The following is a 15,271-nucleotide window of genomic DNA, read 5'->3' as shown; positions in this document are numbered from 1 at the left end:
AACATTTTCTCACATTTCTCTCTCGTTTAAACTCTCTCAAAGTTCAAACCTTCGTCGGCGTCTTTGTCGGTGCGGAACGTTTCATCGACATTGTGGGTTTTGTCGGGGAGAAAACAAATCGCAAACGTACAGCACTTCAGAGTCACACTGCGATCCAACGTTTATGTAAATTTGTCTGAACACATTCTGTACTGGACAGGAGACACGGCACGGAGGAGACTGATGGACAATGGTCTACAGTCCAACAGCCAATCAGGACGCAGAACACAATGGTCTACAGTCCAACAGCCAATCAGGACGCACAACACAATGCACGTTCATACACTGTGAAAAAAACATGCAAAATTGCACCAAAAAATCAGCGAAACAGTGAGACCGCGAAAGGTGAACCGCGTTATAGCGAGGGACAACTGAGAACTGACAACTCAAAAGAGAGATAGAGTTATTATTATATCAGATACACTACAAAACACCCAGATAACACCTTTTATTTGTGCTTAGGAGTAGGTAAAAGCTCAAAACGCGCCGAGTCCGACTCCTCATTCACTTTTCCAGAGCTGTGTAGTTAACGATTTCAACCTCTCATTTACATTTGGAGTGCTTACACGCAGCGCGCTCTCCCAACGCCTAAACTCTTAACATTTCTAAACTTTAAATTCAAAACGCGAGCCGTGTGATGTGTGCAGATGCTTGTTGCCTGGGTGAGAGGTGCAGCGCGTCCGCCTCCACCTGCGATGTGCTGTGCAGCGTTGAAGAGACGGCGGGATTAAGGTTAGAGACTTGAGATAGCAACAGGGGGATCGACTCATTCAGGGGCTTCAAATGGCTCTGAGAAAACCAATCAAACTAGCATACACTCCGCTCCTTTTCTCTCTCCGTCTGAGCTCCGCACACACATGTACGGGCGCACACGTGGAGACAGTTGAGCGGGGAGAAGGAGGGTCAGCGGCCTATTGATCGGCTGACACGTGGCTGTGATTAAGTGAAAGGCTGTACACATGCATAAACAGACAAACAGCGAGTCTGAATGGCCTGGATAGAGCTGAGACACTACAAAAAGGAACGACGGACACTTAAAGCCCGCCGTATTACACAGTTTCCTCATCACAAACGGACCCGGAGTTGTGTTTTGTTTCATTCACACATGTTTCACAAATGCTGCATATTTAAGCTGAGTTCTTCTCCCCAACTGGAACACTGCTCCATTTTGTGACGTCAACATGTGGTAATACAGTGCTCCAATGTGTTTTTACTACAATTATTTAAATATTGTCAGCCCTGGAATTGCCTATTTCTGCAGAACAAAATGTAAAACGTAGCTGTTAACTTGAAAACTACCACTTCATGACATCACAAGGTGGAATAGAGCATTTTGACTGGACAGAATAATAATAAAGTGTTACTCAAACATGTGTGAATGAAACAAAATACAACTCCAGGTCTGTTTTTGAGGAGTTAACAACATTGAAACATAGATTAAAGCTCACAAGAGTCAATTTTGTGTAATAAAGGACCTTTAAAAACACCAAGCTGTGAATAATGATCATAGTTCATAAAGTTCAAGCCTTTTATGTCCCTCCATGTTACCCATTATTGTCATTACAAACAACAAAAGTACTGCACTTTATACTATGTCTATTGGTTTCAGGTGACGCCACAACATTCTATAGGCCAATATTATTTAAAACAGGTGGGGGGCAGCTAAAAATCCACATTTTTATAGCAATACAGTGATCTAATGATACTTTCCAGTGACATCACGCTGTGTTCTACATATATATCTATGGTGGAATGTTTAGCAGTTGCCATGGAGACACAACGCGCACATTAGCAAACACTGTCAAAAGGTTTTAAAATGCAAGAAAAAATACAAAACTGAGTTAAACAGCATATTTTCAAGAGCCTGTGATCAATCCAAGTGTGCATGTCAGTGTTTAGTGTGAGAGACTAACTGAAAAACTGTTGGCTAACGCTAGCTAGCTTATGACGGTAATGCTATTTGAGAGGGACTTGTTTCACTGCACAAATCAGCTCACCTGTTGTAATTCAGTTCATTAGGGTCAGACTGTGTTAAAACAAACTAAGATTAAAGTATAGCATGAGTAACAGAACTACAGACAGAGCAGTGCCTACAGTTAGCGTCACACTTCCAGAATGTTTATGACATCGGCTGCGAAGTATCAATTTAGTCGCTAAAAGAAATACTCAGTTTCAACCTTTGTAAATGTACTTTTTGTATATTTCATGGCAAAGTACAACGTAATCAATAGGGAAAATCACCTCTATATGTCCACTTTTCGTTTAATTTAGTTTAATTACGTAACAAAAAGCCAGGGGAGGTGCTCGGGGGCGGCTTCAAGGGGCACTAGCCTCTCCTAGAATGTTCAAAATGCAACCGTAGCGTGTTCAAAATGAGAATATAATAAAACAGAATTCAATATTAGCTTTTATAAATCGCTACCGGGGCTAAATACATTTAAAATTGTCCAAAAACAGCGACACAAATGCGGGAAATGAAGGGGGCTCGCATTCATATATGACTCTAAATTAACATATTAAGTGTGCACCCATGTTCAAGAACGTAGCCCCCCCATAGCTGCCCTATCTAAAAAAAAATCTGGCACCGCCCCTGCTACAAGCTCCTAATAATAACAAAGGATACTGCAAAAAGGTCACAAACTTGGCTGGGAAAAACATACCAGCGGCAGTCATCTATTTCAGTAAACTCTTGTCAGAAAGTTAAGGCACAAGACAATGCTTCTAAATATTTAAACAGGTAGATGAAACATGGAGGAACTTTAAAGCGGAGAAAGTCTTAGCATCCAAGCTGAGACTGCACTCCCCTAAATTGAGAAAAAATTCATTATAGCGCTGGTTTTAGCCCACGTCTACCGCATCTATAACTGTACCCTGAAATATACGCGGCAGATGGTATATGAATATGGTAACGTTAATGCAAATTAGGCCGGTCTCACACGCCGAGGCTATTTTTGTTGGGTCTAAAATTCGACGTGTGAAAATGTCTAAAGTAAGAACTCATGATAACATCCTGCGGTACATCATCGTTACGCAACTCAGTAAATGACAAGGCTGAGAGATAAAAGTTGATAGAAAGAAGTTAAGTTATTTAGCGCTAATAATACCTTTAATTAACGTGTTTACTTTTGTTTTGGGTCTGGAGTAACTGGAGACGTTTTCAGACGCGATCGACGGTTCCAAACAAACTCCCCCGATCGCCTTTTGCTCCTCTGTGAACCCAAATCGCACAGCTCCAAAAAGATCCTCGGCGTTTGCTCGGTCGGCCTTTTATTTTCAAACCATCAGAGAGCGGAATCAGCCCCAGACAGTCTGAAGCCGTCTGTAGATTTTAATAATTTTACTAGAAATTTGAAACGCGCATTTTAGTTAATCAAGTGTGTCCACATCAGTCTAGTTACTTTGTGCCGTTCTGTTTTCAGTGTAAAAACTTGCACAGAATGATTCCGCACATTGGCATGAATCATAGACTGTATATATGAATGGACAGAGCTAACGTGCTAACTGCTACGTCGCTAATAGGAAGTGAGCGTGGGCGCACTTCCGGCTCCAATTCACTTTACATTAGAAAATCGTCCCCTCTCTCTGTAACTAATAACTAATCAAGATATGAACATTAACAACAGACAAATCAGGTGCAACAGGTTTGATTGACAGCGTTGCTAAGCGGCCGTTCCCTGCCAAATCAGCGGTACGGACGGGACGCAGCGTTACCTTCAACAACCTCGCTCCAGATTAGCTCTTTGGTTGTTATGATACTCGCGATCGGAATAGCAAATATGAAACTTCTCTAAATTCACCACTAATGATGAACTAAGTTAGTCTTGCAATGTAGGTGTTATGAGATGTGTATTTTTTATGTGTGTTCACCTGCCCAGGGACTGCACATGGAAAGTAGCAGTAGTAGTAGTAGTAGTAGTAGTAATATCTGGTATGAATCTCTTTTTGGTAAGACTAGTGAAAGTGTGCAGGTCCCTGACAAATAAAGAATAAAGAAAGACAGTGGATGCATACAAATACAGACATTTAGGCTGATTTAGTATTTCCTTACACACACGTTTTTGAACAGCGAGAATACTTGTACTTACTAGACGTGGGTAAGCTGGCCTGATGTGGTCAAAGTAGGCGGTAGATGTGCATAAAAAGTCTTTTAACAGACAGAAATTGATTTAAAATACGGCTTCAGTTGGACGTCAAAATAATTTAAGAAAATAACAAACCACTCACGTGAAAACAGAACATGAGGAACTTAAATTAAATCTGCCAAACAACCACAAACCTGAAGCACCTCCCCAGGTAAATACCATTTACTTCAGGTGTTGTAGGTAGAACTTTTAGCAGGATCTCACAATGCACTGTGCAGCTTTGAGGGCCTAAGTTCCTTTAACCCAAAAGTGTTTAACCATGAAACTATAAACAGTTAAACTTTGAAACAAAATATATAAAGACAGTGAAACAAAAAAACTCTTAACCCAGTTCTCCCCTCCACATGGTCCGGCCCACGACCACACCCAAGCTTTTAAAATGTCCGACATAGGACACGCCCCTTCTTTGTCTGGACCATGTGGAGATTCAGGTAAGAACAGATGCACGTGTTACGCCGAAGTGAATAAATTTAACCAAATAAAATATCTTTAAAAGTAGCAGCTGTATGTGTAGAGTTTAACTTGACTAAAAGATGAAACAAAACAAACCCGGGATAGTTATGTTTACTGTTTAGTTCCATATTGAAAAATTATTAGACGAAAGAAATTTGTATAATATAAACAAAATGAAAGGAACAAATGTCCACTTTGTCACACGATTATCATGTCCAAAATAATTGTGATTAACATTTATGTCACAATAATTAAAACTGTTAAGGATATGAATAATTATACATTTAACTGAGAATATTCTGAATAAACAGGGCCGTCGACTGAAATTTGGGTGCCTGGTGCAATTAGCCTCACACGGACCCCCTGTAATACAAATTAATAGAAAGAGGGTCCAGTTCTGGGCCCCCTAAGACCCTGGGGCCCCGGAGAATACACCCGTTTGTGCCCCCCTGTTGACTCCCTTCTGGATAAGTCATGTTTTTCTGCACATTCAGGTGAGATAATGGAGATTATCTTTGTTGACGATTATATAAAATGTCCGACGAACGATTATTGTCGACAATTTCTATCACGATAAACGTTATTATTGATTTTTGTCCCATCCCTAGCACTTACTACTTTCTTGCGTGTCCCCGTTTGCACTATGTTGAGAGGATTTTTGTTTTTTAAATTGCATGCAAATTATCATAGCAACACCATTTACCACATTTTGTCACCCTTCTTTTCTTCTGGATGTTTTTTTTTGTCTGTCCTCTCAGCCCCATTCTTCTTTCACTGTCTTGTTGTGAGTAAAGCATTAGAGAGTTTATGACCCTCTCCAGAGAGTGCACTCAGAGTACCCTGGCCCCACTTTGGTGAAACACTGGTGTCATACATCTTTCATATAGCCACTGCTTTACGCCGCTTTTGTCGGGGCTGCAGTGTCACCGCGCTCGCCGACTCCGCAGGGGGCTGTTCAATAAATGAGGAGAATGCATATTTGTTTTTAATGATAGTGCGCTATTGTGAGTCTGTATGCAGCCGCGCTCGCCTCGATGATTTAAACAGATGAAACTGAGCCATTATGATGCGTCTCGTGTTTGTTTTCGCCCGCACATCTGGGTCTGGTATCACTAATACATTTATAAAGGAATTATATTAAGTTAGAATTGGTGATAAATGTGCAGCTACATCAATACACAATCGTTCATTTGTTGTTTTAGGCTTTGACTTTTACAGAACCCAAGTTTGCGCCGAGCACTTAAACCAGACTTACTGTAGTACTTAGCAAAGCAAGGCGAGGGAAGTTTATTTGTACTGCACAACTGGTACACAAAGTAATTCAAAGTGCTTTAAAGAATGAGAAATACATTAAAATCATAATAATATTAACATTAAAAGAGAAGAGTGAAGGATAAAACTCTCTTCCTGGTTTAGCCCTCTTTGGTCCTGGTTTGATCCTTGTTTAGTCCTAGTTTTGTCCTGGTTTATTCCTGGTTTATTCCTGGTTTATTCCTGGTTTATTCCTGGTTTAGTCCTGGTTTGGTCCTAGTTTAGTTCTTGTTTAGTCCTGTCTTAGTCCTGGTTTGGTCCTAGTTTAGTTCTGGTTTGGTCCTGGCTTAGTCCTGGTTTAGTCCCAGTTTAGTCCTGGTTTAGTCCTAGTTTAGTCCTAGTTTAATCCTGGTTTAGTCCTGGTTTAGTCCTAGTTTAATCCTGGTTTAGTCCTGGTTTACTCCTGGTTTACTCCTGGTTTACTCCTAGTTTAATCCTGGTTTGGTCCTGGTTTAGTCCTAGTTTACTCCTGGTCTAGTCCTGGTTTAGTCCTAGTTTAATCCTGGTTTAGTCCTGGTTTACTCCTGGTTTAGTCCTGGTTTACTCCTGGTTTACTCCTAGTTTAATCCTGGTTTGGTCCTGGTTTAGTCCTAGTTTACTCCTGGTCTAGTCCTGGTTTAGTCCTAGTTTAATCCTGGCTTAGTCCTGGTTTAGTCCTCGTTTACTCCTGGTCTAGTCCTGGTTTAGTCCTAGTTTACTCCTGGTTTAGTTCTGGTTTAGTTTGTGAATCACTTTTAAAACAACTCGAGTTGACCAATGTTCTACATAAATAAACTTGAATTCCTGGTATTTTTATCGCTCAAAAATACCTCATAAAAACACATATTCTTACAGTGAGCGGAGTCGCCTCTGGGCAGATCTGACCTGTGATTTGACCTGGTTAAATCATTGGTTTGTGTCCATGGAGATATGTTTAATGCCAGGCTGTGGAACGTTCTAGGCAAAGCATTAACATGTTCATGGAGACCAGCTCACACTCCACCAGATTCTGCCTCGTACAGTGCGGGCGTGACTCGGCGTGACTCGGCGTGACTCGGCGTGACTCGGCGTGACTCGGCGCGACTCGGTGTGACCCGTGTGATGATATTTTCTGGAGTTTGACCAGTTTAAACCGTCAGTCAGAGCAAGAATATCTGAAATGTAACTATCAGATTGTTCATGGAGGATTATGATCAGACTGTGTGTTCTTGTAATCTGTCTTTAAATCGTTATTTTTATCTGAATAACTTGAATGAAACTGGTAATTTGACTTGGATTCCTACAAATGATTCATCAGTGAAGATAAAAAGCCATTTCGTATCTCTGAAGAAGATATGAAGCCTCTTTTATGTGTTTTCATGTGTTTGAGCATATGTCTCAATTCAAATCTCTAAACTGGACAAAAAGTTGTAGGAGTGAAGATGTTTTCAAGCCGCTTCTTCAGTTGTGGTCAGATTATTGCTGGACACTGTTTTATATCTGTCTGAAGGAGGCGCTAATGACACTGAAGCTAACATACCTTTTGTTTACAGTTTGTGTTTATAGGCTCGATCTAGACAGAAACAGAAGAAGCGGCTTGGATGAGCAGAAAAACATCTTCACTCCTACAACTCCTTTTTGTCCAGTTGGTTTAGTCCTTTTTTAGTCCTGTTTTAGTTTTGGTTTAGTTCTGGTTTTGTCCTGACTTGATCCTGGTTTAGTTCTGGTTTAGTCCTAGCTTGATCCTGGTTTAGTCCTGTTTTAGTCTTCGTTTCGTTCTTTTTTTAATCCTGGCTTGGTCCTGGTTTAGTCCTCATTCAGGCCTTGTTTAGTGCTAGTTTAGTCCTGTTTTAGTCCTGGTTTAGTCCTTGTTTAGTCCTGGCTTGATCCTGGTTTAATCCTGGCTTAGTCCTCGTTTCGTTCTTTTTTCAATCCTCGCTTGGTCCTGGTGTAGTCCTCATTCAGGCCTCGTTTAGTCCTGTTTTAGTCCTGGTTTAGTCCTTGTTTTTTCTCCTTGTTTAGTCCTCAGTCAGTCCTCGTTTAGTCCTGTTTTAGTCCTGGTTTAGGCCTTGTTTTTTCTCCTTGTTTAGTCTTCATTTAGTCCTTGTTTAGTCCTTGTTTTGTCCTCGTTTAGTCCTCGTTTAGTCCTCTTTTAGTCCAAGTTTAGTCCTCTTTTAGTCCAAGTTTAGTCCTCTTTTAGTCCAAGTTTAGTCCTCTTTTAGTCCTCGTTTAGTCCTCGTTTAGTCCTCATTTAGTCCTCGTTTAGTCCTCATTTAGTCCTCATTTAGTCCTCATTTAGTCCTCTTTTAGTCCAAGTTTAGTCCTCGTTTAGTCCTAGTTTAGTCCTCGTTTATTTCTGCTCAGATTACTGCTGGACACTGCCTTATATCTGTCTGAAGGAGGAGCTAACTACACTGAAGCTAACACCTTTTGTTTACAGTTTCGTTTGTAGAAAAGCTCTAGTCCAGTCGACACGTCTGAATCCTTCTTTTTCTTTGCATCACACCTGTACGACCGAGCGCTTACACGTCTTTCTCTCCGTCTCTTTGTGTTTCTCCAGGAGCTGCAGTTTGAGCGTCTCACCAGGGAGCTGGAGGCCGAGCGTCAGATCGTGGCCACGCAGCTGGAGCGATGCAAACTGGGATCTGAGGCCGGGAGCATGAGCAGCATCAGGTAACGGGCCAAACCTGCGTCTGTGTGTGAGCGGAGGAGAGCGCGGATAATCACTACTGGGAGTGGGCGATATTGACCACGTGACCTCACTCGACTCGCACACTTGACTTTATAAACTTAACCTTTTACGGATACATGCCCCCGTATTTCACTGTTTTATTTATTTATTCAGTCAGTTAGGATTAAAAAAATATATTTCCAAGGCAGATAGTATTAAAATATTTGCAAATTACATGGGAAAAAAGTAATTTCACATCACGGTAAGCGCAGGTTATTCGCAGAGATGACATATGGTTAATTCTATGAAGCTATCGATGCATTTTGGCATAGCAACAGTGCAAAACAATTCAAAATATTACATCTTTTAGCTCTGGAAAGTTCCTAAAGGTCCTACATTACACCAAATTGACTCTTGTGAGCGTTAAACCGCGGGACAATGACGTTACCTCGTTAAAACACACGTGGAGTTGTGTTTTATTTCATTCACACATGTAACTCGCAGGAGACAGGGCTATTATGCAGCTACACAATATGTAAAATGTACACATGAAAAATAAAATAAACAATAAAACAGCGGCCAAAGACTTAAATTAGTGGACGGCAACACAAATAAAATCAACATTAGCACAAAAAAACAGACCAAAAACGCGTATTAATTTAAAAAGTGACACATTTGTTTATTAAGCTTCATATTTAGACCAATTTCCAAAGACCAACAACGCCAAAACAAGTCAGAGCTAAGCGGGACAGAGGCGGTGCGCACAGTTACAACAACGCGTGTCGCACCAATTACGGTCCCTACGCAACAAGTACAAAGTGGAACCTTAGTACACGGTTATAAATGTTGATATCAAAATAAAAAAATGTGTGTATATATTTTACAAGGTTATTCAAAATGGAAAATACAACAAAATAAAACACTTTTTTTTAATCACTAATGGGTTTTGAGAATGTTCACAACAAAAAAACACCTGCATTATTAGATTATTTTTCATCTAATTCAGTAAAAATGGGCAGTTCCAGGGCTTCAATTATCCACTTCCTGTATTACCACATGACATCACAAGGTGGAACAGCACGTTTTCAGTTTGAGAAAAGAAGAACTCAGGCTAAATATGTTGCATTTGTGAATAAAACAAAACACAACTCCAGAAAACAGTGTAACACGGGCCCGTTAAAACCCCATAAACACAAATGTAAACTTTAATATAACAGATTTTACACTGTAGATTCAGAAAAGTTGAGTTAGAAAGTTGAATTTTTGAAGTGAAGAGGCAGATCTCAGGAGTTTTTTTTTAGTTTTTTTTTACCCATTTTCAAATTCGTCGACGGGCCATCTCCCTTGTCTATCTGACTGTTAACACAAAGTTTGACATGTTAGAGCGCACAACAGACAAACCCACGGTGTATTCTGTAAACATTTTTGAGTTGATGACTGCTGCTGGTGCTCCACGCTGTGAGCTGCCTGGGCAGATCTGAACCCACACTTTCAGCACTGTTTCAGGGGCTAAAACAACAGAGTGCATTGTGGGAAGTGAGAAAAACACACTGTTCACAAATATAAACAGATAAACAGCGTGACACTTGCCAAAGGCTTGATATTACACACACATCAGCACAACTCCGGGCCAAACTCGCACGTGAGAAAGCGTTTACCCTCAAAGCGCGTTTCATGGTTATTATTTTGTGTTTCTTTGAGGAATTTTCATATTTAGAAACATATTTAAAAATGTAATATTTAAATACAACCATCTGTTTGGAAATACCTGATGGTTTATTGAACTTTTGGTGATTTTGCTGCAGCAATTTTCAGTAAAAGTGCTGAAAAAAAAACATCTGATTAGCCCCACTGGAAAATTGATTTAAAGTTGTATTATGGGACTTTTCTAGTGAAGTGTTTGCCACCTGCTGGTTTAGTCCTGGTTTGGTCCTGGTTTGATCCTGGTTTGGTCCCGGTTTGGTCCTGGTTTAGTCCTGGTTTAGTCCCGGTTTGGTCCCGGTTTGGTCCCGGTTTGGTCCCGGTTTGGTCCTTGTTTGGTCCTGGTTTGGTCCTTGTTTGGTCCTGGTTTAGTCCTGGTTTGGTCCTGGTTTAGTCCTGGCTTGGTCCTGGTTTAGTCCTGGTTTAGTCCTGGTTTGGTCCTGGTTTGGTCCTGGTTTGGTCCTGGTTTAGTCCCGGTTTAGGCCTTGTTTAGTCCTGGCTTCTTCCTGGTTTGGTCCTGGTTTGGTCCTGGTTTGGTCCTGGTTTGGTCCTGGTTTGGTCCTGGTTTAGTCCTGGTTTAGTCCTGGTTTAGTCCTGGTTTAGTCCTGGTTTGGTCCTGGTTTGGTCCTGGTTTAGTCCTGGTTTAGTCCTGGTTTAGTCCTGGTTTGGTTCTGGTTTAGTTTGTCAAGCACTTTTAAAACTTGAGTTGACAAAAGTGCCATATAAATAAACTTGAATTGAATTCCTGAATTCCTTACATTAACATTATGTGGGGTCCTTGCTCTGGTGTAAACACAGAGCTGCCCTCACCTCTGCCCGACTCAAAAACAAACACAGCAGCAGCAGATATTTTACTACTATAGATATACAAAAAAAAAAAAAAAAGTAATTGTTTGAGAGGGATATTTATTCTGCTGTAAACACACAAGCCCTGAGTCCAATAAAACTTGATGTATTATTTTCAATATAAATGTGTGGGCTCTTGGGGGCCCCCTGCTGGCCTCGGGTCCCTAAGCCACTGCCTACTCTACTTACAGACTGAACCGGCCCTGCTCGCTTGTGTGATGTGCAGCCAACCATAGGGGGCGCCGTGAGCTCCCATTGGACACCGCAGTTTTCTAACACGGAAGTCAACGGATTTGTTCATTTTATTAAGTCGTTTTCGATGAATATTCTGATTTTAAAAATGTGCAAATTGTAACGTAACGATCCACGACTGTCAGATTCGAACGACACAGCAGACACAAACACGATAGGTCTGATTTAAATGCCGTACTGAGGAACATTCTAGACTAACGCGCATTAAAATTCCACTTCCGTAACGCCGCAGACAGACTCTCAGGGAAAGTTTGTCCAAAAAAGTTGATAATAAATTATTTACATGTTATAGAGTTTTGTTTTGCGAGTGAGCGTGCGTCTGTAAACTGGAGTATCGGAGTCGATGTTTTTGCCGCCGTGTCAAAGATCCAGATTCAGTATTCCTGTGTATTCCTGCGTATTCCTGTGAATCCCTCCGGCTGCGTATTGCATAAGTACACACGCCTGAGGGGGCAGGGTAACAGAAGAGAAGACCTGTCTGAACTTTTTTTTTCTTTTTTTTTTCTGTTTTATACTTTCAGCTCCAGCCGAGTTTCAGACACTCGAGCGCGTTACTGTGAACAGGATCCTTCACGATTGTTCAAGACGCATCATTACTTTTCAAACTGCGAGTGGTTTTAAGAAATTCCCCCCGCTCCGGTTTTGAGGAGGTGAAAATGACTCATCAGGAGGATAAAAGATGTGGTTCACTACTTCTGTCCAACTAGTTATACAAGTACATTTTACAGTGGAAAGTACTGCTGAAGGAGTAGTAGTAGTCATAATAAATACTACTACTACTGCTGCTGCTATTACTACTGCTACTACTACTACTACTAATACTGCTACTACTACCACTCCACTAATACCGCTAATACTGCTACTACCACTAGTACTACTACTACTACTACTAATACTACTACTACCACTCCACTAATACCGCTAATACTGCTACTACTACTGCTACTACCAGTACTACTACTGCTACTACTACTGTTACTGCTACTACTACTACTACTACTGCTGCTACTACCACTAGTACTACTACTACTACTACTGCTGCTACTACCACTAGTACTACTACTACTGCTACTAATACTGCTACTACTACCGCTGCTAGTGCTACTGCTAATACTGCTACTAATAAAACTACTTCTACTACTGCTACTACCACTCCACTAATACCACTACTACTGCTACTACTGCTACTGCTTCTGCTACTGCTACTACTACTACTACTACTACTACTACTACTACTACTACTACTACTACTACTACTACTACTACTACTACTACTACTACTACTACTACTACTACTACTACTACTACTACTACTACTACTACTGCTGCTACTACCACTAGTACTACTGCTACTAATACTGCTACTGCTTCTATTACTACTACTACTACTACTACTACTACTACTACTACTGCTACTGCTACTACTACTACTACTACTGCTGCTACTACTACTACTACTACTACTACTACTACTACTACTGCTACTGCTACTACTACTACTACTACTACTACTACTACTACTGCTGCTACTACCACTAGTACTACTACTACTGCTACTAATACTGCTACTGCTGCTACTAATACTGCTACTGCTGCTATTACTACTACTACTACTACTACTACTACTACTACTACTACTACTACTGCTACTACTACTGCTACTATCACTACTACTACTGCTACTGCTACTACTGCTACTACTACTACTACTACTACTACTACTACTACTAATAATAATAAAAGTGATCAGTAAAATCTTTAAATTAATTCTAAAACACAAAAGCAGCCAGTGAAGAGAAGCTAAAACGGGGGTGACGTGTTGTAGTACTTGTAGTAGCAGTTGTAGTAGTAGTAATACTAGAAATAGAACCGTTATCATTAGTGTGTCCGCGCTATTATAGAAAAAATATTGTGAAGCATGAATTACATAATCATTTTTGAGGATCCTTCAGCTTTAGTACTATAACTTTGGCAGGTACTTTTAATTTGACAGTTTTGGCGTACATCTGTGGTAAACGAGTACTGTGCTCGTCTCCTCCTCTGGACGTCATGATCGGTTTAGCTTATTAGCCCCGTGTCAGAGCAGTGAACACATTTCCACCCAAACATAATTCACATCTTTTACTCCTGAATCTCGACACATAATCGATACTTTGCAAATGAAACGGCTCAGAAATCAAAGTACTCAGACACATCTTGATACAGTCATGCACGTAACGATTTCAGAATATACGTTATTCCAAGAAACGCTTTTTCAAATACTGGGCGGGACGGCGGGATTGATTGTGAAGCTTTTATTTAATGGCCAATTTGATCGTTGCAATACACAATTTGTCTGGTCGTCATAATCAGATGTTTGTTTAGTCAGCGTGTACTCAGGCTCATGTAGTAATACTTTAATACGACTGACGAGTAGTTTGGTGAAACAATAAATACAAATAAAAAACATAACCTAATTGTAGTTTACCAGTCGCCAAATAGTGCTGCTACTACTACTGCTACTACTACTGCTACTACTATTGCTACTACTGTTATTACTGCTACTACTGCTACTACTGCTACTACTGCTACTACTACTGCTACTACTGTTATTACTGCTACTACTGCTACTACTGTTATTACTACTACTGCTACTGCTACTACTACTGTTATTACTACTACTGCTGCTACTACTGCTACTGCTACTACTGCTACTACTGTTATTACTACTACTGCTACTGCTACTACTACTGTTATTACTACTACTGCTACTACTACTACTACTGCTACTACTGCTACTACTGTTATTACTGCTACTACTACTGCTACTGCTACTGCTACTACTGCTACTACTGTTATTACTACTACTGCTACTGCTACTACTGCTACTGCTACTACTGTTATTACTACTACTGCTACTGCTACTACTACTGCTACTACTGTTATTACTACTACTGCTACTGCTACTACTACTGCTACTACTGCTACTACTGTTATTACTACTACTGCTACTACTACTGCTACTGCTACTACTGTTATTACTACTACTGCTACTGCTACTACTACTGCTACTACTGCTACTACTACTACTACTGCTGCTACTATTGCTACGTAAATAAATACATATAAATAAAACATAATAAATAAATACATTAAAAATAAATAAATACATTAAAAATAAATCAATTAAATACAATACAATACTACTGCAAAGAAAAAGTTCCCATGATGAATAAAAAAATACCCAAAAATATTGTTCCATCTTTCATTTATTGAACGTCACCCACAGCGTTCAGCTCCAGTCAAATGAAGTTCATCGAGGCTAGAGCAGTCATAGCGGCGAATTGGGACCCAAGCTCTGACTGCGAGTATCATAGCAACCAAAGAGCCAATCCGGAGTGAGACTGTTGATGGTAACACCTCTTCCCTCCCGCACCAAAGGTTTAACAAAGAGCGGGCGCTTAGCAACGCTGTCAGTCAAACCTGTTGCTAACGCTAGCGAGAGAAACCTTGGGGAAAGAAGGCGCCTGATTTGTCTGTTATTAATGTTTATATCATGATTTACGGACAAAATGGCAAAATAAAAACGGCAGGATCACTTAGAGCGAGTTAATCCGAACATTTTAAGACCAAAATGCCGCGCGCCCGTGCTCACTTCCTATTTGGAACGCGGCGGCTAGCACGTTAGCTGTATGCGTTCGCGTATATACAATCTACGCCAGACCTAGTGTAACTCTCAGATATAGTCAGAAAACCGTATTTACAATTCTCGCTCCACGTCGGTTTTGCCTGTAGTCGTTCTGACGTTACACGCTGTGATTCCGCGCTGCCGTGTTCCTCTGTGTTGTATAGATTTGAATGTGTGATGTGACTGTGAGTGATCAGATCAGTTCGAGGTTATTCCGAGAGACGGCGTTAA

At 40.6% G+C, this 15,271-nt stretch overlaps 1 protein-coding gene across 1 annotated transcript in view; it reads left to right on the top strand.

Moving 5' to 3' along the window:
• ctnnd2a (catenin (cadherin-associated protein), delta 2a) overlaps positions 1-15,271 on the top strand; it is a 385,529-nt gene that overhangs the window by 117,717 nt on the left and 252,541 nt on the right. The window contains exon 6 of the mRNA XM_033985946.2: positions 8,464-8,576. Coding sequence (XP_033841837.1) covers positions 8,464-8,576 — 113 coding nt within the window. The remainder of the gene's footprint in view (positions 1-8,463; positions 8,577-15,271) is intronic.

The sequence above is a fragment of the Periophthalmus magnuspinnatus genome, chromosome 20 (genome assembly GCF_009829125.3).
Source record: "Periophthalmus magnuspinnatus isolate fPerMag1 chromosome 20, fPerMag1.2.pri, whole genome shotgun sequence".
Lineage (NCBI taxonomy): Eukaryota > Metazoa > Chordata > Actinopteri > Gobiiformes > Gobiidae > Periophthalmus > Periophthalmus magnuspinnatus.
The sequence above is the reverse complement of the archived record's forward strand: the minus strand, read 5'-3'. Positions and strand labels throughout refer to the sequence as shown.